Source organism: Anthonomus grandis, chromosome 6 (assembly GCF_022605725.1).
Source record: "Anthonomus grandis grandis chromosome 6, icAntGran1.3, whole genome shotgun sequence".
Classification (NCBI taxonomy): domain Eukaryota; kingdom Metazoa; phylum Arthropoda; class Insecta; order Coleoptera; family Curculionidae; genus Anthonomus; species Anthonomus grandis.
In genome coordinates, this window is record NC_065551.1 from 9,420,903 (window position 1) to 9,443,757 (window position 22,855).

General features: G+C 29.9%; 1 protein-coding gene across 10 annotated transcripts in view; it reads left to right on the forward strand.

Annotated features, from left to right (window-relative positions):
- The window catches only part of LOC126737047 (beta-1,4-mannosyltransferase egh-like), a 188,857-nt gene extending 176,950 nt beyond the window's left edge, over positions 1-11,907 (forward strand). For 6 of the 10 annotated variants that reach the window (XM_050441738.1, XM_050441736.1, XM_050441735.1 and 3 more), the window contains 4 exons: positions 5,356-5,456; positions 6,421-6,529; positions 6,587-6,786; positions 7,605-11,907. In XM_050441738.1, coding sequence (XP_050297695.1) covers positions 5,356-5,456; positions 6,421-6,529; positions 6,587-6,786; positions 7,605-8,177 — 983 coding nt within the window. In that variant the 3' untranslated portion in view covers positions 8,178-11,907. Of the gene's footprint in view, positions 1-1,357; positions 4,093-5,355; positions 5,457-5,953; positions 6,146-6,420; positions 6,530-6,586; positions 6,787-6,837; positions 7,088-7,604 lie in introns of those variants that run through there. The other 4 variants (XR_007660862.1, XM_050441740.1, XM_050441741.1 and 1 more) reach the window with 4 other exon arrangements.
- The last annotated feature ends 10,948 nt before the right edge of the window (positions 11,908-22,855 follow it).

The window sequence follows — 22,855 nt, forward strand, 5'->3', positions numbered from 1 at the left end:
ATTTCATCAATTTACAATTCAAGTCATACCCTTTCACTTGATGCCGTTATTTTGGATAAAATATGCGACGATTTACCTTCTGTTTCCTTTTCAAAAGAAAACTTTACTTTTCCTTCGGATTTGCAATTGGCGGACCCTTACTTTTATAAAAAATCTCAAATCGATCTTTTGCTTGGAAATGATATTTTTCCATATATTTTACAAGATGGTAAAATTGATGACGGTCCAGATAAACCAGTATGCATTAAAACTTACTTTGGGTGGACTATAACTGGCAAAACTTCCTATGAAAAACCAAATAAAACGATAAATACGTTTTTTACCACATGTAGTACTAATAATTTAAATCAAACACTACAAAATTTTTGGCAAATTGAAGAAGTACCAGAGATTCATGCCCAATCTAAGGATGATGAATATTGTGAAAACTACTTTTTAAACACAACTTACAGAACCGAATCGGGACGTTACGTAGTTTCTTTGCCTTTTAAAATAACAGCCCCTGATTTTGGTGATACTTACAGTGTGGCTTTACGTAGATTTTTATCTCTTGAAAAACGGTTCTTACAAGACAAAGACTTTCATGCTTCTTACTCAGACGTAATTAAAGATTATTTAGATAATAATCATTTACAAGAAGTTACTAAACCCTTTTGTTCCGAAATTTCTAATTATTTTTATATAAGTCACCATGCAGTTTTTAAAAAGGATTCGACAAGTACACCCCTGCGTGTAGTTTTCGACGCTAGCAGTTGTGCCAGCAATAAATTATCTTTGAATAAAGCTTTGCATACGGGACCAAAATTGCAACAAGATTTACTTAGTCTTTTGCTTAATTTTAGATTGCATAAATATACCTTTACTTGTGATTTAAAACAAATGTTCAGAAACATTTTACTGAATCCGAAGGATCGTAATTACCAGAGAATTCTTTGGCGTTTTTCTCCCAATGAGCCTATTTTACACTACCAATTGGATACTGTTACTTTTGGAGTAGTTTGCAGCCCATTTTTAGCCATCCGCACCCTTCTTATGTTAGCAGATGATTATAAAGATCTTCCTTTAGCGTCAGACATTCTTAAGTCATCAAGTTACGTGGATGATTTAAACGGGGGTGGAAGTAGCCCTGAGGAATTAATTGCTATAAAAAATCAATTGGTTGAACTTTTGTCTAGGGGTGGGTTCGAGGCACGAAAATGGGCCAGTAACTGTCCTTTGCTACTCAAAACTTTACCTAAAACACATGTTGCCCAAGACATTTCGTTCGATCAGGAAGAAAATATAACTTTAAAAATTTTGGGTCTAAAATGGAATCCTATTCGAGATTCATTTTTCTATAAAGTCGCTATTGATGATACGGGATGTACAAAACGTACTCTACTCAGTCACTGTGCTAGGGTGTTTGACCCTTGTGGCTATCTTACCCCTATTACAATTTCTATTAAATTACTAATAAAATCTCTTTGGATTGCTGGTATTGATTGGGACGAAAGACCACCCTCTGACATTATTACTAAATGGAATAAGTTTAAGACGGAATTAAATAATTTGCATTTGGTTGAAATTCCACGTCAAATAGATGTTACTGAGTCTAAATCACACGAATTGTTTGGTTTTTGCGATGCGTCAGAACGTGCTTATTGTGCTGTCGTATATATTCGTGTATTTTTCTCCCGAGAATTTCTTTATAAAACCTACCTTGTCTGTGCCAAATCTAAAGTAAGCCCTCTAAAGGTAGTAACTTTAGCGCGACTTGAGTTACTTGGCGCTGTTTTGCTTAGCAAATTAATGCATTATGTTTTGAATATTTTCTCACATAAAATTAAATTTACCAACATATTTTCATTTACTGATAGTTCCGTTGCCTTAACATGGATTAAAAGTTCTCCTCACCATTGGCAAACGTTTGTAAGCAACCGCGTTTCTTATATTCAAGAAAAATTGCCACCCGAATATTGGCACCATGTTCCCTCTGAACTGAATCCAGCCGACTGTGGAAGTAGAGGTTTATGTGTCTCTGAGCTCGCAGATTTTTCTCTTTGGTGGAACGGGCCCAGTTTTTTATTACAAAACAGAGAGGAATGGTCATTTACAAAATTTGAAATTCCTAGTATCGATTCTTTTAATTTTGAGAAGAGAAAGACTGTTTTAAATACTTTAATAACACAGCAATCTCCTCATTTTATTGAATCTTTAATTGATAAATATAATTCCTTGCCAAAGATTAAAAGAATTGTAGCTTATATTTTGCGGGCTTCTAAGAATTTCCAGTCCTTTAAAATTAAAGCGACAGTTTTAAATACTTCTTATCTTACTTTATCAGAATTAAATAATGCTCTTTACTTACTTATAAAATTCATCCAAAATCTCTATTTTGCTGAAGAGATTACATTGCTTAGACATAATAAACGTATTTCGAAAAGTCTTCAGAAATTAAGACCTTTTTTAGATAAAGAGGGCTACTTGAGGGTTGGTGGTAGACTCCATAACTCCGATTTGTCGTACGATAAAAGATTTCCCTTGCTTTTACCAGGTAATTGTAAATTTACGTCCTTACTTATAAATGAATTACATCTTAATTACTTACATTGTGGTATACAAACCACATTAAATTTGCTATTTCAAAACTACTGGATAATCTCAGCAAAGAGAATAGTTCGTAAAGTAATCCATAAATGTCATATTTGTTGGAAGGTTAACCCGAAACCATATCAACCCCCTATGGGTAATTTACCTAAGTTCAGGGTATCCGCAAATTCCAAAGCTTTTATTAACTGCGGCCTGGACTTGTGTGGACCGTTTCCAATTACTATTGGCCGATTAAGGGGTGCTAAAGTGCATAAAGCATACGTATGCTTATTTATTTGCACTAGTACAAAAGGTGTTCATTTGGAGTTGCTATCGGACCTTAGTGCAGAGGCTTTTTTGGCGGGACTTCGCAGATTTGTTGCACGGCGCGGAAAAGTACTTAACTTATATTCAGATTGCGGTACAAATTTTATTGCTAGTGAAAAATACTTACGTCAAATATTTTTAAAATCTGCCGAAGTTGAACCAATTACGTGGCATTTTAATCCCCCCTCTGCCCCCCATATGGGTGGTATATGGGAAGCAAATATTAAGTCCATTAAAACTCACTTAGTACGGGTAGTAGGAACTCAGATACTCACATATGAAGAGTTTAATACGGTAATTATACAAATCGAAGCGGTACTTAATTCAAGACCACTTTCCCCTATAAGTTCAGACCCATCAGACTTATTGCCACTTACTCCTGGACATTTTTTGACCCTACAACCCTTAACTGTTCTTTCCGATCCGGACTTTACTAACACAAATATTAATCGCCTTACGCGTTGGCAGCTTTTACTTAGACTGCATCGTGATTTTTGGAGGCGGTGGCATTGTGAATATCTACATACTTTGCAACAAAGAGCCAAATGGCATAATGCAATAGGTAGAGTAGAGCCGGGTACTATGGTAGCTATTAAAGATGATAATTCGGCGCCTTTACACTGGATTCTTGGTCGAATCGCGGAAGTTACTTTGGGCAAGGACGGGGTTCCTAGAGTGGCAACAGTACGGACAGCCAAAGGTATACTTAAAAGACCTTTGGTAAAATTATGCCCACTTCCAAACCAATAATTTATTTATTGTTTCATGAAAACCCCTTGGTTTTCATGGGCGCGGGAATGTTCTGTTCTTGTAGTCATCTCAATTTCACTTTATTGATTAGTTTAATACTTAGTTTGATTTAGTTTAGTTCTATAAGTTATATTCTTAAGTGCATTCAAAGTATCGCTTCTTGCTGCTAATATTTTTTTTGTTTTACATAATGAATGTCGAGATTTGCCTTGTTTCCTCGCCTCTCCCTATAATATTTCCTTACTTGCTATTCTTTACTTTTACTACAAACCTGGTACATACCCAAATAATACGTCACACGCAAGTACCGAAAAGACTAACGCGGGGAATCGAGGTGAAAACACTCGGTACTAGATCGTCTTACTGTTAATAACCATTTTACGACCAGTATTCGCGCGGCCTTCCGCAAAAACCTCTTGTGTTATCCTGATCCTGACTGACCCCTAGGTAAGTCTTTTTACTGTTAATTTAATTCAATCACTTTTATATTTTTCGTGCTAAGTCAGCAGGCTGTGGTGTAAAACCGTCCAAAGGTACATGAACCATCGCAACCTATAAATTTTACAGTCTATAGGGCCTCAATTGATTAGAACCCTTTTCTAATCAATGGCACCCTTCTAAACACCCTCAATAAACCGAATAGCTAGACATCAGCACCGTTTTGGTTTTATTATGTGGGTTGAGATTTTTGGAACAGATTTTTTTCAGAACCCCTTTTTTTACAAGAATTGCCTTTTCCGAAGCATTATTACTGGAAAATCACCGGAAATAACTCCGCTCAATTTTTTCGCTAGGAGTATTACAAAAACTGTGTTTACAAACGTGTTTTTGACCTCATTTTTGAAGAGCTCAAGAGCATTACCACTGATATATTAGGAAGTATTTTAAATTCGATAGTTACATGGTCATATCTGTGGTTGGAGAATAATGGTAATTTGTTTGAACATTATCTATAATCCAATTTAGTTTTTTTGGATTTCTAGTATGTTAACTAATTTTTTTAACTAATTAATATACGACGTCCCTATGTATATAAATAAAGTTTTTAAACCGTCAATAACCTGATTTTAATTTTATATTTTGAAACAAGAGTATTAATAGCCTATAACTCCATACTCAGCGCCACCATTTCACCACCGCACACACTTATTCATTAATAATTTAACAAAAACCTATTTTTTTCAAGTCAAATATTGCAGAATCATATTGTGTCATATATTGTTATATTCGCAATAAAATATGATATTTAATACATGGTTTATTTTACGTGCCATATAAAATAATAGGTTGATGATGGTTTCTCCGAAACGAAATGTCGTATGAAAAATCTTTCAACAATGTTTTGTAGAGGTTAAAAGAGGCTATAAAAAAGTGTCTTTTATTTAATCGCATCTCTTTAAATAACTTTAGAAAAAAATAAGACGAAATCGGCATATTTTAGTTTTTTAGGCATATCTCCGGAACTACATTGAATTTTAAAACTTTCTAAACGACATATTGCTAGGCTTGAAATTGTGCAATTTCTAAACATCTCTTTTATTTTTCAAGATCCTTATGATAGACATTCTTATCTTGGACACATCTTGGAGACACTGTATATTATAGTTCAAGTGAGCAGGAATCAGTTATTACTCAATATTTCTTTATTTAAATTATTAGACCTTAAATAATTATTGAAATTTAATAAGGTGTTTCCTTTTTGATTTTTAGAAGTCGTGTCTGATAACTCAATATGCTTGTCAGAAAATCATAGAATAAGGGAATTAGTAGTACCAAAGAAATATAAGACAAAATCGGGAGCACTTTACAAGGTGAGTTTTTAGTCTCTGCTTAAAAAATATGATAATGAGTCTAATTGATAAAAAGCTTTAACAATATTGAATTAAATGTGTATTAAAAAAAAAAGTAAAAGTATTACCTGAAATATTTACTGACCATTAAATTATATAAACAAAACTTTTATATTTTTTTCCTGTAGTACATTATGTTTCGTAACGATATGACAAAAGTACTAGCAGATGTTAATGTTTTTTTATACATACATTTTTCATTTAATAGCTAATTAAGCTTAAAAGGATCTAAAGGATTTTAACTTTTTTCATGATGTCCATTAACATTGTGTTATTTTGCAAGTACTATGTCTTTTAGCTTAAGTGGCTCTTTCTATGGCCAAATATTGGTTTACTAGTCTATCAGAAAGTCCACGTAAAATACGAGACTCTACTTCGACTTGTCATTTCATGTTTACTTTAGTAGCCGATAGACCTTTACTTTTCTGTGTTTTAAATGTAAACTTTGTTGCCCACAGATGCAATCCCGAAGGTTTTTCTTTTTGGACAATTTTCATCGTATATTTGATTTTGTTTGGTTTGTTTTAAATCTAATACAACAAATCTAAGCCATTGTACTTTATGGTCAGATAGGCTAAAGAGACATCTATCCAAGAATCCCTTTCACACTCTAGTCGTTCAGTAGTGGCATTTATACTTCTAATTTTCAGGTAATTATCTTGCCTTAAGTATTAATATAATACCTACAGGGTATCACTAATATTATTGGTCTAGTGATAACTTCGTTAAAAAAATTCCAGCCCCTTTTGGTTAGACTGGAAGCAATATCAGCTTAACAATATTATTTGAATAGTAAATTAAAAATATATAAAGTCATCTAATTAAATTATAATAAGAATATTAACAACTGATACTGCATGCTTATATTGATACAGCAATGCGATTGCAATTGAAAATATACCAAATTCTTGAAAAATATTTTTAGTCTCGTGCATTGCAATACTGTTTGGAGGAAAAAGTGAATATCTTATCAAAAAATGATTGGATAGTACATCTGGATGAAGAAACTATTTTAACACCAAATTGTATAAAAGGTATGAATTATATTTTTTATTTAAAATATCTATTAAAAAATCATATTTTTTGTTAAGGAATACTGAACTTTGCTTTTGATTCAAAATATCATATCGGACAAGGATTAATAACATATGCCAATGAGGAAATCGTTAATTGGATAACTACATTAGCTGATGGCTTCCGAGTAGCTGATGATATGGGAAAATTAAGACTACAATTTAATGCGTTTCATAAGCCGTTGTTTAGTTTTAAGGGATCCTACGTAGTTATACAGGTATATATGTCTTTCTCAATTAATATAAATAGTTTATTAGTAATTTTATAGTTGTAGTATTAACGAAGAAAACTTGACTCAGCAAAGAGCTCTAGAAATTTCCTTTTGCCAACAACCAGCAGAAGTAATCTTATATTTTATCTACCCCTTGGTTCTTGCTAAGAATGTCTAAACTGTTATTTTTATAATAATGTGGATTTTACATTTTGGTTTAGATGAATTTGACTAATAATTAAGATTAAATTAATTTATTTTAAATTACATATCGGTAAACCATTAATCACGTGGAGCCGGATGTTAATAAAATAAGAAGAACTAAAACTATATCTACAGAATAACATTATTTGATATTTTTGGAAAACAATGGTGGCCATTTTAAATACTTTCTTAAATTTTGGATAATTCGCAAACTTTTGTAAAGTCACCAACCAAGTTTGTAATATACTTTGTAACTAAGAAGCTTTCTTCTTTCCACTGCTTGTAAATTACGAAATGTCTTATCAATCTTAGTACAAAGCTGCTTTACTAACAACTGCACCCTGTAATATTTACCATAATGTTCAGATATTTAATATCCAAAGTCTGAAATCGGTAATTAAAATATTAGGTTATTTTAAGGTTACGTTTACGTTTTTAACATACCATTGGTCATTAATCACCCTTTGTAGCATATATTAAAAAAAGTACTCCTTGTCGCAAATTTATATTTTGAAATAATACAATAATATAAATCAATTACAATAAATAAATAATTAATAAATAATAAAAATCATGTTTGTTACCAATCATTTAATTCAACTATTTATCTTTCTTTCTAGTATGATACAGAAAAAGCGGTATCCTTTGATAACGGTCCAGACGGATCCATAGCTGAAGACTGCTATTTTGCAATTAAGGCCTCCAGTATGGGCTACACCTTCAATTTCATCGATGGCGAAATGTGGGAAAAATCACCGTTTACCATCAAAGACTTTATTCAACAAAGAAAGCGGTGGCTTCAAGGAATATTATTAGTTGTTCATTCAAAGGCTCTACCTTTAAAATCAAAGTTCCTTCTAGCAATGTCTTGCTATGCTTGGGTTACTTTGCCACTTGCAATGTTTAACTTAATATTAGTACCTTTATTCCCAATATCTTCATACTCACTTATTGACTTTCTCATGACCTTTGTGGGAGGTGTAAATCTTTATATGTTTATATTCGGAGTAATTAAGTCTTTTAACGTAAAAAGACTTGGACTGTTTAAATTTATATTATGTTTAATTGGATCTGTTGCAGTTATTCCATTTAATATTATCATGGAAAATGTTGTGGCTATTTGGGGATATTTCGGAAGCAAACATAAATTTTATATCGTTCAAAAGGGAGAAAGAACAGAAAGTGTTGTTTAAGTTTTATGCAAATTTGTGCACTTATTTGTTCATATTAGTAATTTTACCATTATAAGTCGTAATAATGGCAAACTGTGAAATTTTCCAAGGAACTTAAAGCTAAACTTAGTTTACCTGAGTTTACTTTTGTTGGGTTTAAGTTTCTTAGATAACTGATGCGAAATTCCAGATTGCAAAGAAGGACAATCTATATATAATTTTGAGTTCCATCAGAAACTTAAAATTGTAATTAAAAATAGTGTTGGCAAAGAGCAATTATGTTAAAAAATAGTATTAATAAAATAAATCTTGGAATAAAAAAACTTTCTAAGAAAACCCTAAAGTACTTAAGAATCGCCATTTTTAGTAGACATAAAAAAAATTTAAAAAAAGTAAATATTTCCAATTTATTTTTTATTCGTGGTATAATTACAAATTACATCAGTGACTTTTACATATAATGTATTAAATATCTATCTATTTATCTAAAAATTATTATATGGGTTACTATTATTACCCTGAGTAAAATGCGTAATTTTCGAAAAAGATATATATAACAATAAACATGTTTTTCAGATACAATTTTTTTAAAATTATTAATTTAATAAAAACATCATTTCAAAATGGATCATACTTAAAAAGTTAAAAAAGTTCTTTTCTTTATTTTACAATGAGTATTTTCATTAGTTTTGTTATTAAACTGGCTTAAAACCCTAAGTAATATACTCGAACTCTTGCCCTGAGTAAGTCATCTTCAAGCTTTACAAAAAGAGGAATTTTGACACTCACAGAAAAAATCTATTAGAAATAAATACATATATTTAAAAATATAAGTTATAAGATTCCTTTTGTGTTTACAAGATAAAATAGTTCAACCTTTATAATTTTTGGAAGTTACGGCGCAATTAGATCTTAAGATTACTGTTGCAGGTAAATATTTTATATCTTGACATTTTGAAATAATTTGAAAACTTAAAATAGCTATATATATCTGAAGAACTAAAAAAAAAATTAAAAATGGCCGAAAATAATTTTTATAATAGAGAAGGAGAAAATATAACGTAATAGCTAACTTATTTTCACATATCACTTATTTTCCAGACACCACAACTTTCCAATCTTAAATGGCAATTGGCTTGTGGTATCTTATTTGAAAGCTCTTAAAAAATGCTTGTTCGTATTCTTTAGCTTCTTTCCTTACTTGTTACGATAACAATTGCCTTTTTCCATATTTCCGGTAAATGACATTGCTTTAAACATTAAGTGTATATTATCGTGATGTCGCGTTTTACATTATCCGTGATAATTTTTACCATTCTGTTGTTTATGTTATCGTATCATGGTGTTTTTATTTGTTTTTTAATAAGTTCCTGTATTTCGTCTTATAATCTTGGCTTTCCTGCTATTGGTAGTATGCTTGGTGGACGGTTTTCTATGTAATAAAAATAGGTAATTTTATTGTAATTTAGCTCCTGAGGGTTTGGGAAGTTATCTAAAAGGATCATCTGCTAATTTGTTAAAGAACTCACTTTTTTTATAAGTATACGTAGTATGTACTAGTATGTAATAGTACCTAATAAGTGTTTCTATCTTTAACTTAAATCGTTATTTCATTTTTATTCAGCATCATTCAGCGTTTTTAACGTCCCAGCGTTTTTGATTGCGCTCTCCAAAATTTTGTTTTGTTTTCGTCGTCTTGATTATTAAAAAAATATTTCACATTTAGTTTCTAGAATCAAATAACTCTTTCTTGATTCTTTTGGACAAATTAATCGCTATTTTTTTTACTTGTGGGCTATGGCGTAACTAAGTATTTGTATTTTGCCTATATTTTGTTTTTCTTAGACTGTGTATGGTAGGAGTAGCGATTTTAGTTGTAATAATTTTTTTAGGGCTTTTGTGATTGTAATTTACATCTTCAAGATTTTCTTTTGTGTTCCAATATCCGGCACCTATTGTTGGAACGTTTTTCCTGAAAATTGGATCCTTAATTATGATTAGAAAATGAGCATACTTTTGTGGAATTTTGACTAGGTGGCCTATAATAAGAGAATAGTAAAACTTTTTTTTTATTCTCGTTTCTATAGATTTTAAAGTTTTAGATTTTTAAAGTCGTGTCCGGTCTTTAGAAGGTTTACCAAGCTACATCGATAATATTGTTTTGCTTAAAAATTCAGCAAATTCAATCCTTTTACGTTAGATTAGATATCCTTTTGCGAGTTCTAGCTAGTTATGTTCAGATAGCTGCTTAAATCCTCCAGATTATGCGATGGTACCTAAGAGTAGCCCAATAGCTGGGTTATTATTTAGCTTCCAGTTCGTTTTTTGGTAATATTAAATATATTAACTACTTAATAAATACTCGAAAATACTCCAAAGTTTCTTAAGCTTATCCATGACATTTTGGGGCTTTAGGGCTAACTGTCTTTTTAAAAGCAGAACCTTAATGAGACCTGTATTCCCAGCCCGGGCTCGTTTTGAATCATTTTTAAATCTCAATAGGTTCAGCCTTTCAATTTTCACTATATACAAGTTTTGGTCAAGACGACAAAGAATGAGATTCTTCTTGATTTCTATGGAAATTATGAACATTTCTTAAATTAATAATTAAAAAATTATTTGTTTTTAAATTACGTCTTACATTACACCTCATCAAATATTACATTTCAGGTAGCTCTGCAAGGTATCATTAAAAAGCGTATTTTAAGAGCGTTTAGATAATTTATCACAAGTTGACATTTAAAAATTAAATAGCAGTTTACTATAAAAAAGTTGGGATAGCTGGGAGTAAAGGGATTAGTGAAAACTCATTAGCTATTACATTATTTTGGTTTCTCTGATTTGTTCTTTTCGGTTTTTTTGATTTACCTATTCGAAATTTTCGAACTGTTATTAGATAATACACGTTCTTGCAGTCCAGTAATTTTCCATAATTTTCTTTTCCAGTCATATTCCATAATTCTTTAGTACATAATATTTATGGAATTTACATTGAAAAGGAAAGTATTTACCTACCACATCTACATGTCTACCTAGTTATTTTGGGCCGTAACAGAAAATAAAAGTATCGTTTAGCTTGTAGCTTAGAAAGTATGTTATTTCAGTGATGAGCACGTGAACAATGTAGACATATACAAAAATTGCTCATTGTTTATGCATAGACAATGTATCGTAAATAAAATTCCGGACGTAGATAATATATCAATAATAGTTGTATTTTATTTATAATAATTTACAAAAAACAAAAACAAAATCTTATTAAATATATATCAAAATACTATTAAATATCAAAATGTAGTAAATTTTAAATAACTCCAGTCAAAATTTACTCAAAAAAATAATTCTACCGTATTTTCTGAAGAGTTCTTTTACCACAAGTCTCATCAAAACTTAATAAATATGTAGAAGCTTTTTTAATCTGTCAAACGTTAATCTATTGCGTTTTGCGATATGTGTATCATTTCAGTTACTCTTTTGATCTCTGCACAAAGTTGATAGTAATGGACGATCTATTTTCGTTATCCTCAAAAATACTAGAGAGTTTTCTATATTTTTTTGTTTTAGTATTTTAAAAATATCTTACTATCTTTAAATAACTACTATCTTTATGATATGCAACTTATTCCACTTATACATTTACTTATAAACCACATATCCCATAACTAACTTAGGTAAGATAAATTGGTAAATTTCTTTTTTCTGTTCGGCTTTAAGTTTAGCTTTGTGTTTACATAGTTCACATTGTCTACGAATAGTTTACGCCTAGATGTGAAAAATCAAAGTTTACGTGTGAAATACTATCACTAGATTATTTCTACTTATCAATTAATACTATTTAATATAAAAAATGCAAGTAAAGATACGAAATTTTCATATAAGTTAGTCAATATTTCTCATATCCTGCTTATTTCATATAGGATGTACTGGTTGGAAGCAAATATATGTTAACAATTAAAAATATTTATTTTTAAACAATCAAGGGTTTTAATATATGTATTTCTAATTGTTGCTCCAACAAACATGTGTTTTTAAATTCTTTAAACAGAATCATGATATTATATTGAGTTAGTAATTGAACTAATTAGTTTTAGGCATTGAATTAAGGTATACTAAACGTCAAATTGAATTGATTTCTATCTGTCCACTTAAGAACCTTAAAGGGTTTCGGTCTGCTATTTTTTGTTTCTTTTTCTGTAGGTTCGTTAACTTTAGTATCATAATATTTACGCTACGTTAATACATTTAAATATAGTTAATATTTAAATCCTGGAAGTAATATAGTTTAATATATAAAAGGATCTCATTATCTCATTGTATTTAAAAGCTTTAAGGTGAAAAAAATCTGATTATAAATATTAAAGAAAAACTATTTTAAATATAATTCTTAAATATACATTTTTCTTTTTTGTTTGGACCTTTTAATTGACAGTCCTTAAACGTTCTTCACTTGTTTTATCTTGCAGAGAAAGTGCTATTATATCTAGATCCTTTAATAAGCATGGTTGCCTATGATACCAAGAGAACACTAGAATTTTCTCAGAATGATTTATAAAATCATTAGATAAAATCAAATTGTAGGTCACTTGCTTTATTAGCATTTGAAAAAACTGCTCCCTCGGATAGAAGTATACCACATTTAACTGTTTTAGCATTTTGTAAATACTTTATTTCCGAGATTAACAGTTTTTTTCAACAACAAACTTTCAGGAAGGTAATACTATATAGTAAATAAGTAGTACACAATCCAGTTCTTTTACTTACTATTTTCTCTTACTATTCAAATTATGATAAGGGGTCTTAATTTATAAATATTATTCTGTTAAAACGAATTGAATGAATTAGACTTGATTGAATGCCAAGAATAAGCCTAGCTGCAAACCATAGGCATTAATGATGTCAAATCGATTTGCCAATTTTTCATAGAATATATGTTTTTCTTAATCCACTGAACACTGAACTTTTTAATGTATTGTATTTAGTAACAGCTAAAAAACTTATTCCTTAAAATGTTCTTTTATTTGCTAACTTTAATTATATTAAAAAAAAATTACCTTAAATTAGTTAAAGCCAGGCAAATTTAAATTGTGTAGTATTAAAGATTTTTTAAATATTTTTAATTTAGATTATTTAAAGATCTCGCGTTAATTAACTTAAAATTAAAATGATGTATTTATCAAGGTTTTAAGGGGTGCAAATATATCTTTTATTCTTTTAAAAGTACCTCCTTGTAAAAGCAAGCAATATTTTAATCGTTAACTAAATCATAAATGTAATTATTTTAGCGATTAATAAATGTTTTTTATAATGTTCTGAGTGACAATTGTTACCTTTTTTTAAATAAGATAGTGTAGATTTATTTATACTATAATAAATAGTAGTTAGGGTAATTGTATATCTGAATCTCATTTGTCTTAGCCTAATTATCTTCAACGAAGCCCAATTATTAAGTGTATATTCGACGTGGAATCTATAAAAGATATAGGATAGGAACAAGTATTCTAACAATAAGTATACAGGGTGAATTAAAAGGGATGTCTTTTGAACGATGCTCTTCTGGTTTTTATTTGCGGTTTATTTTTTCGTAATTTGAAAACTAATGACCTCATTTTTTTAAAACAATTAATTAACAATCTTTTAACCTAACATTTATGTTGCGCTGACCGCATCCTTTTTAATTAACATCTGTTATCTTTGGATGTTTTCACCCAAATTTTAAACTTAAAATATTTTAGCAATTTTTTTTTTATATTCATTTTTAATTGATTATTTAATTAACACTAACAACCGCTGTGTGCGAGGATATTTATTTTTAGCATTTCAAAACGATACCGTTGGATAAAGATTGCCTTCGATGGTAATATTTACATTAGGTTCACATAATAAGGCTAGAAATAATAATAAAGCATTTATTTAGCATAAAAAAGCTACATATAAGTACAAGTTTGCCTTATTAGTCTTATTACAATAGTAGAAATAGAAAAAAAAATTGTAAATATGTGAAAATTAAATAAAAATAAAAAGTATAATGTATGTACAGGACACAAACAAAAAGAAACAGGAATAAACCTACAGTACCTAATTTAACAAAAACATTATTAATACAAATACAAATTTAATACAAATACAAATACCAGGGGCAACAATAAAATTAAACAAAGATAAAACTTAACTTATTAACAAATAATAAATAAAATAATTAAAAACGGGCTAAAATACGCTATATACAGGACGAGAAACAAAAGAAACGAGAATAAACCTACAGTGCTAAGATGTATATATAAAATAAATAAAAACGGGCTAAAATCTATAAAATTAAAATAAACAAATATAACTATCTGTACTAACAGTTATTTAAAAGAAATTTTCTCAGGAGCCTTTTGAACCGGTTTAGATTATCACAGTTTTTTATTATCACAGGTAATTTGTTAAATTCAGATAATCCCTTATATAAAACCGAGTTTTGCATTTGGGTCGAATTGCACCGTTCCAATAAAATAAAATCTGTACGATTTCTCGTATGATAACTATGAATATCACTAAATACCTTCAATCCATTACACAAATAGTTAGGTAACAAATTATGTTTAAGTTTAAAAACAAACAGATACACATTAAATAAAACCCTTTGCTTCACAGACAACATATTCAAAACATTCAACATACATTTAATTGGCGTATACCAACTACATTTTAAAATTTGTCTCATAGCTCTATTTTGTATTTTCTCCATTTGGTTTATTTTATACTGAGGTAGATTAAATAACAAAGTCGAACAGAATTGTAAGTGTGGGAGAGCAATAATATTATAGAGTTGTAGTTTTGTATGCATGCTTAAGTTTTTTCCTATTCGAGTTATAAAACCGACTTTTTTTGAAATTTTTCGCATTACATAGTCAGCATGAGCTTGAAAGTTTAGATTGCAGCCAACATTATGCCTAAATATTTAATTTCCCCATCATAAGTAATATTTTCCCCATTTACAGCTATGTGCAATATTTGGATTTCCGCTTCACTAAGCTTTGATTTCTTTCTAAATATGCAAAATTTGGATTTATCAGTATTTAAACATAGCTTATTAACACACAGCCAATCAAAAATACGCTTCAAATCATCATTCAAATCTTTCTGCATTTGTTGTAAGTTTTTACCGATAATATAAAGCATTGTGTCGTCAGCAAAAAGAATAATTTTACACTTAAGTGTTACTCTAACCATATCATTAATATAGATTAAAAATAACAGCGGACCCAAAACCGTTCCTTGTGGTACACCATATTTAACATTTACAGACTCCGACAAACAATTTTTATAAGACACACGTTGAGATCTTTTATTCAAGTATGACTCAAACCACTCTAAAACAGTATTCTTGATTCCTATATGCTCTAATTTGTTTATTAAAATACTCCTATCTACTGTTTCAAAAGCCCTCTTAAAATCAAGAAAAACGGCTAAGACATAGTTACCACAGTCGACGGCCCTAAGAAAATCATCACACATACCAACAACAACAGACTCGCAAGAATGGTTCTCTCTAAAACCTGATTGGTTAGGAATAATTATTTTATTTGACACAGAAGTTTAGCAACTGTTCTTTAACAACAACTTCTAAAACCTTCTCATATATTGGCACCGTATTTATTGGACGAAACTCATTATATAATTTCGTGTTATTTACCTTAGGAACAGGAATGATAGTTGTTAATTTCCAAGATTCTGGAAAAACACCATTGCTAAGTGATGTGTTAATAACATCTAAAAGACGATTACCAACTGCATATACTACGTTACAAAGGACTTGCTTAGAGATGCCACACTCACCCTCACCCACATTTTTTAGGTTTTTTATCATTTCCTTCATTTTAACCATTGTTAATTTTTCAAAATTACTAAATAATCCACTATGCACTGTGGGTCCAATATAAAAGGGTACAGCATTTTGTGGAAGTGGTATATCCCCAATTATACCGTCAATGCTATACACAAAATACTTATTAAATCTATTAGCTATGTCTGCCTCTTGGTTGATTACTTCTGTTTCAAACCTGATTACGTCTGGCAATTCTTGCTTTTTCCCAGGTAAAAGAGTTTTAAGGTTTTTCCACAGTTCTTTTGGAGTACTTTTATTTAAGTCTATTGTTTCTGCGTAAAATTTTTCTTTTTCTGTTCTTATTTTACTTACAATGATATTTCTTTTCCTTTTGTATTCTTGCCAGTTATTTTCACTTCCACTCATAACAGCTCTTTTGTATAATAGATCCCTTTCACGCATCATTTCTCTTATTTCAGAAGTAATCCATTTTTGGTCGAGATATTTTTGATTTTGGACTATCTTGACCCTGGGACACATACGATTAATAATATTTTCAATATCTCCAATGAAAGAAGTAGCCAAAATATTTACATCAGAAACATTATTATTCGAAACAGAATGTGATAATTCTTGTTGTAACTCATTGGGATCATAATTTTTAAAAGACCTCTGAAATGTAATTTTTTTATCATTTTGAGTTTTTTCTTGGGGAAGTGTTATTGAAAGAATTGAATGGTCGCTGATTTTAGGCGTAAGGTGAACTTTATATTGGAGATTTTTATTATTTGTTACGATATAGTCTATTAATGTTTGGCTTCTTGGGACTATTCTAGTAGGGGTCTGTACTATTTGATAAAATCCATTGGTATATATAACATTAGATATCTTGTTGCCATAAAATGAGTTTTTCAATAAATCAAAATTAAAATTGCCTACTATTACATTTATACCATTAAAGTCACAAATTTAATCTAAATGATTATTAAAAAAATCTATAAAATTTGCATCATCTTTCTGAGGCGGATGATATAAAACCGAACATAAATACTTCAAACCAGACAAAGATACTTCGAGGGACAATAACCAAACATAGTTTTCAAGACATTGAATAGTGACAATCTTATATCTAATATCACAACGTATTAATGCCATAACCCCCCCTGTTCTGTTGTTGTTGGTAGTGCATTGCTCTAATTTATACCCCCTGATATTTAATTCACATAATTCAATATCACATGATACATGTGTCACTCAGAAATACTATTTTGGGTTTCCAATCATTAATTAATAAAACAATGTGCTCTTTGTTATTTAGAAAACCCTGGCAATTAAAATACACAATACTACAGTTATGAACATCTTTAAAGTCTAATTGCTATTTAATATACTTACACCGTTGAATATCCTCAATTCTTTTGTAGGATTCACATTTGTTTAAGTCCCAGGTGGTATGACTAACTTCTAGAGTGAGACCATATTTTTTATTAGATATAACACAGTTTGCACATTTGACACTATTAACATTACACTCCTTAAAATCGTGATTCCCGCTACACTTTCCACACACTTTATTTTCCTTACAGTCTTTTACAATGTGACCATACTGACAGCATCTAAAACATCTTTTCACACCATAATCATTAAAAATTGCACATCGATTCCAACCTATATTTATTCTCTCCCTTTCTATGAAAATACCGTATGTTTTGGCATCCACTTCAAGTACCATAGTAAACTTCTTATTTACAACTTTGGTTTTCCTTAAAACTTTAATTTTTTTGTCAGGAATGTTGTGTATATTATTTTGGCTCTCAATTTTTAATAAAATTTCATTATCCGTTAAGGCAAATTCTGACTCATTGATACCCACTACCTTAATCCTATGTTCTAATTTTTTTGGAATATCCACTGTATAATTATCTCCCATTTTACTTTGGATCTCTGCCTAAATATTAGACAAATCTTTTTCGTTGCCACATTTAAAAATTACTCCCCCATTTTTAGTGGGTTTTCCTAGTGTTAAACCAGCACCAATATCTGTGGGATTCACTTTTTTTCTAAGGTCCTCCTTGACTTTTCCAACGTCTTTTTCTTCACCCTTCTGTTTAACAACCAGAACTTTGTTGTCATTCTTAAGGGCCTGTGCATAAGACGACGACACCGTCGACAATGCACCGGTACCTTTACGGCATACCACTTCAATTTCTTTTAGCCTAATTTCTTTTAGACTAGCAATCTCAGCCTTAAGGTTACCATTCTCCGATAGGAGTAAATCCACTTTACCACTCAGCTCCTTCATTTTCTGCACCAAGAAATTCAGCGTCGCAGAAATTTCACTAACAGTGGCAACGTCGACGTCCATAATATCGTCGGTACGGCTGCGTTTCCTTGCGCGCTCAGGTTTATTTACCTCTGTCGTTGATTTAACCTCATTCATGGCATCACAATTTTCGCACTTCCAAGTCGATTTTTTCATGTGGAAACCTCGCATATCGACGTTTCCACATTTTCCATGATAGAACTGGTTACAAATTGTACACTGAATGATAGTTTTCACATCTTCAAACCTTATTTTACACCTAAAACAGCGATTTACGGGATCACCGTCGATAACAGTACTACCGCTTGCCATCGCAAGGTTGCCACCAATTTAGGATCTTTTACCAAAGATATTTTAGTTAATGGCAAATATTTCCAATAAAGATTTAAGTTTTACATATTGAGTCTACTGATTTCCAAACTATTATTGGATCTAATGTACTTAAAGATGACCGGAGTAATGTTAGCAACGGAACACCAGCAACGGCGGTTGCCGGGTGGTCACGAGTCGCGCGCGATGTCGAAGCGGCGCTTATGAAAATTGATAGTTTATACAACACATGCAAAACTTTAGATGCATTATAACTTCCATTAGATGCATTTTCTCAACGCAAAAAATTCCTCTTTACGAAATTTGTTATGTTACGGCACAATTAAAAAAATTATGAAAAATTTTATCGGAAACAAATTAATTTAAACTCGATATAAGTCGTTGAAAAAGCAAAAAAACACCGTTGTTATGGTCGCAATTTGAGGATTTTTTTAGGGATAACAACTCAATATCTCTACTAACTTACTGGATATACCTTTTGAAAAAGTCAACCAATTTTAAAAAACTATAATTTTTTTACTATGATAAAAGAATAGACCAAATTCGGTATTTTCGACATTTGAAGGGTAAAAAAACATCGTTGCTAGGGGTAAAAAATTATGATTTTCTTAAGAATGATAAAAGAGTATCTATAGATACTTACTATATATGTCGTTTGAAAAAGCCGACGTATTTTAAAAAACTAGAATTTTTTTAATTTGATAAAAGAATAGACCAAATTCGGTATTTTCGACATTTGAAGGGTAAAAAAACACCGTTGCTAAGGGTAAAAAATTAAGATTTTTTTAAGAATGATAATAGAGTATCTATAGATACTTACTATATATGTCGTTTGAAAAAGCCGACGTATTTTAAAAAACTAGAATTTTTTTAGTTTGATAAAAGAATAGACCAAATTCGGTATTTTCGACATTTGAAGGGTAAAAAAACACCGTTGCTAGGAGTAAAAAATTATGATTTTCTTAAGAATGATAAAAGAGTATCTGTAGATACTTACTATATCTGTCGTTTGAAAAAGCCGACGTATTTTAAAAAACTAGAATTTTTTTAGTTTGATAAGAGAATTGACCAAATTCGGTATTTTCGACATTTGAAGGGTAAAAAAACACCGTTGCTAGGGGTAAAAAATTATGATTTTCTTAAGAATGATAATAGAGTATCTATAGATACTTACTATATATGTCGTTTGAAAAAGCCGACGTATTTTAAAAAACTAGAATTTTTTTAGTTTGATAAAAGAATAGACCAAATTCGGTATTTTCGACATTTGAAGGGTAAAAAAACACCGTTGCTAGGGGTAAAAAATTATGATTTTCTTAAGAATGATAAAAGAGTATCTATAGATACTTACTATATATGTCGTTTGAAAAAGCCGACGTATTTTAAAAAACTAGAATTTTTTTAGTTTGATAAAAGAATAGACCAAATTCGGTATTTTCGACATTTGAAGGGTAAAAAAACACCGTTGCTAGGGGTAAAAAATTAAGATTTTTTTAAGAATGATAATACAGTATCTATAGATACTTACTACGTATGACTTTTGAACAAGCCGTCGTATTTTAAAAAACAAGAATTTTTTTAGTTTGATAAAAGAATAGACCAAATTCGGTATTTTCGACATTTGAAGGGTAAAAAAACACCGTTGCTAGGAGTAAAAAATTAAGATTTTTTTAAGAATGATAATACAGTATCTATAGATACTTACTATGTATGTCTTTTGAAAAAGCCGACGTAATTTAAAAAACTAGAATTTTTTTAGTTTGAAAAAAGAATAGACCAAATTCGGTATTTTCGACATTTGAAGGGTAAAAAAACACCGTTGCTAGGGGTAAAAAATAAAGATTTTTTTTAAGAATAATAATACAGTATCTACAGATACTTACTGTATATGTCTTTTGAAAAAGCCGACGTATTTTAAAAAAGAAGAATTTTTTTAGTTTGATAAAAGAATAGACCAAATTCGGTATTTTCGACATTTGAAGGGTAAAAAAACACCGTTGCTAGGGGTAAAAAATTAAGATTTTTTTTAAGAATGATAATACAGTATCTACAGATACTTACTGTATATGTCTTTTGAAAAAGCCGACGTATTTTAAAAAACTAGAATTTTTTTAGTTTGATAAAAGAATAGACCAAATTGGTATTTTCGAAAATTGAAGAATTCATGTGTGTATTTGAGAACTGTTTAAGGCTTAGTATTTTTCTACTTCCTGATACCTTATAGTATGAATCTTTCCTTCGAACTCGCTTGCACCATTTTTCATCCGGTATTTCAATTGTTTTTTTATTTACAGCAGAAGATTTTGTATTTATTTCTATTATTATAGTCTTATGGCAGTATCAGTACATATTCTCTAACATTTCTACAGAATCCACTATGGGTTTTTTTCGAAGTTCTTTATGCAAGAGATAATTTTTTATATAGTTGAAATAATTTTTTCCTCTTGCATTGCTGGAACGACCTCTAATGGGAACAGATAACCAAAGAGGTAGGTAAGAAAAGGAAAGTGTTGCCAAATTTTCAAAATTTTTGAAAAATTAGTCTCTGAGATATCGATCGCGTCTATTCGTCGTGATAATAAATGTATAATAAACATGTCAATAGTCCAGTTACTCCTATTCAGATTTGTTGTGCACATTATGAAAATTTTCTTAATTGTATTAAATAAACATTTTAGTATAATATTTAGGTTTTGTTAGGGAAAACTGTTGCGGCTGCTTTTAATGTTGCAAATATTAAAGATTTCGTGCATTGGTTTGGGTATTTTGTAATATTATTAGATTCTAAATTTGATATTCTTACTCTGACCCTATAATTAAACCAAAAATCATTAATATATTGTAATAAACTTATTTTGTTAAATAATAAAAATATTGCATGAATTTCTGCTAAAGAAAAATCAGTTAAAACCGTATAATAAATTGGCCATTTTCCGCTATATTCATAAAAAAAAATGTTAATTTATTGAGCCAGTTTGAATTGTTACATAATCTCGCTGGGATCATATCATTTTAAAAACTGGAGATACGCATTCATTTCCCTCTTTAGCGAACCCTACTCTTACTCCTACCATATAATACAAAATTCTGTTTTCAAAAAAAATCGCTTTGCTATCTGAAACATGATGTTGGACAATACTACCAGTGGCATCTAAATGTAAAATGACCTTTCTGGTTGGATTTCCGAATAGAGGATATTAAGAAGTCATTTTGTTTTTTGCTGAAAATATATACAGTAAGATGTTTGCCAGTAAACTGAATATACTCCACATGATGGTACCCAATAAATATCTAAGCGATTATTAGATTTGCGATCAAGTTGTGATAAAAATTCCGCCGTAATATTTTTATAGACCCCATCACTTTTATTTGCCTGCAAATTTCTTGTCAAATTGAAAATATTATTAGGTTTTAAAATATTTTTTATTTTTATTTATAAAGAAGTCATATCTCTAAAATGAGTCCCTAATAAAGTTCTTTCAGTTCCTTACTTGCCCAGTCAAATATTCAGCATGTTTAAAATTAAAATTAGAACTAAACACATTAGAAATATAATTCGAGCATTCTTCTTTGTAATTTCTTAAATGACAAACAAGTTTAAAAGTTTCACAATAATAATGGCCACAATAACCATATGTGTATGTTCTATGTGTATTTTCTGATGCGATACGACTTTACAAAAAACAAATAAGCATTATAACTTTTTTTAGTTCTTTCTTTTAAGTAATATGCGTACAGACGCTCTATAAATTTAACAATATTAGTTCTAAAATTATTATTTAGCTTTAAATTGTGTTATTGTGATCTCAAAAGAACCTTTACAATTATTACACTTATTATATAAAAATTTCCTTTTTTTTGTACGAATTTGGCCTTAATTGGCATCAATTAAACCACTAGGTAATAAGATATTAGAAACATTTTCTTTTTATTAAATAAACTACCAAAAGTATCTGACATGTGTAATTCATTAAAAGAATTTGTAAGAGAAGCAAATAGAAATTAAAATAAATAAAAATATGTTAAATTAATAATTAGTAACTAAAAAATAGTAGAGTAAATAGTAAAACAAAGGAAAATAAGACAAATTTACGTAAATTAAAAACAAAAGTTATAATAAAGCGTTCGTTATAGAATAAACTTAATGAACACACGCGTCGGCATCCTTTAGTGTAACAACAAATGCATTGCCTTACCTTAAACATTACGCAATTGCATCAGCTGTCTCTTTTTCGC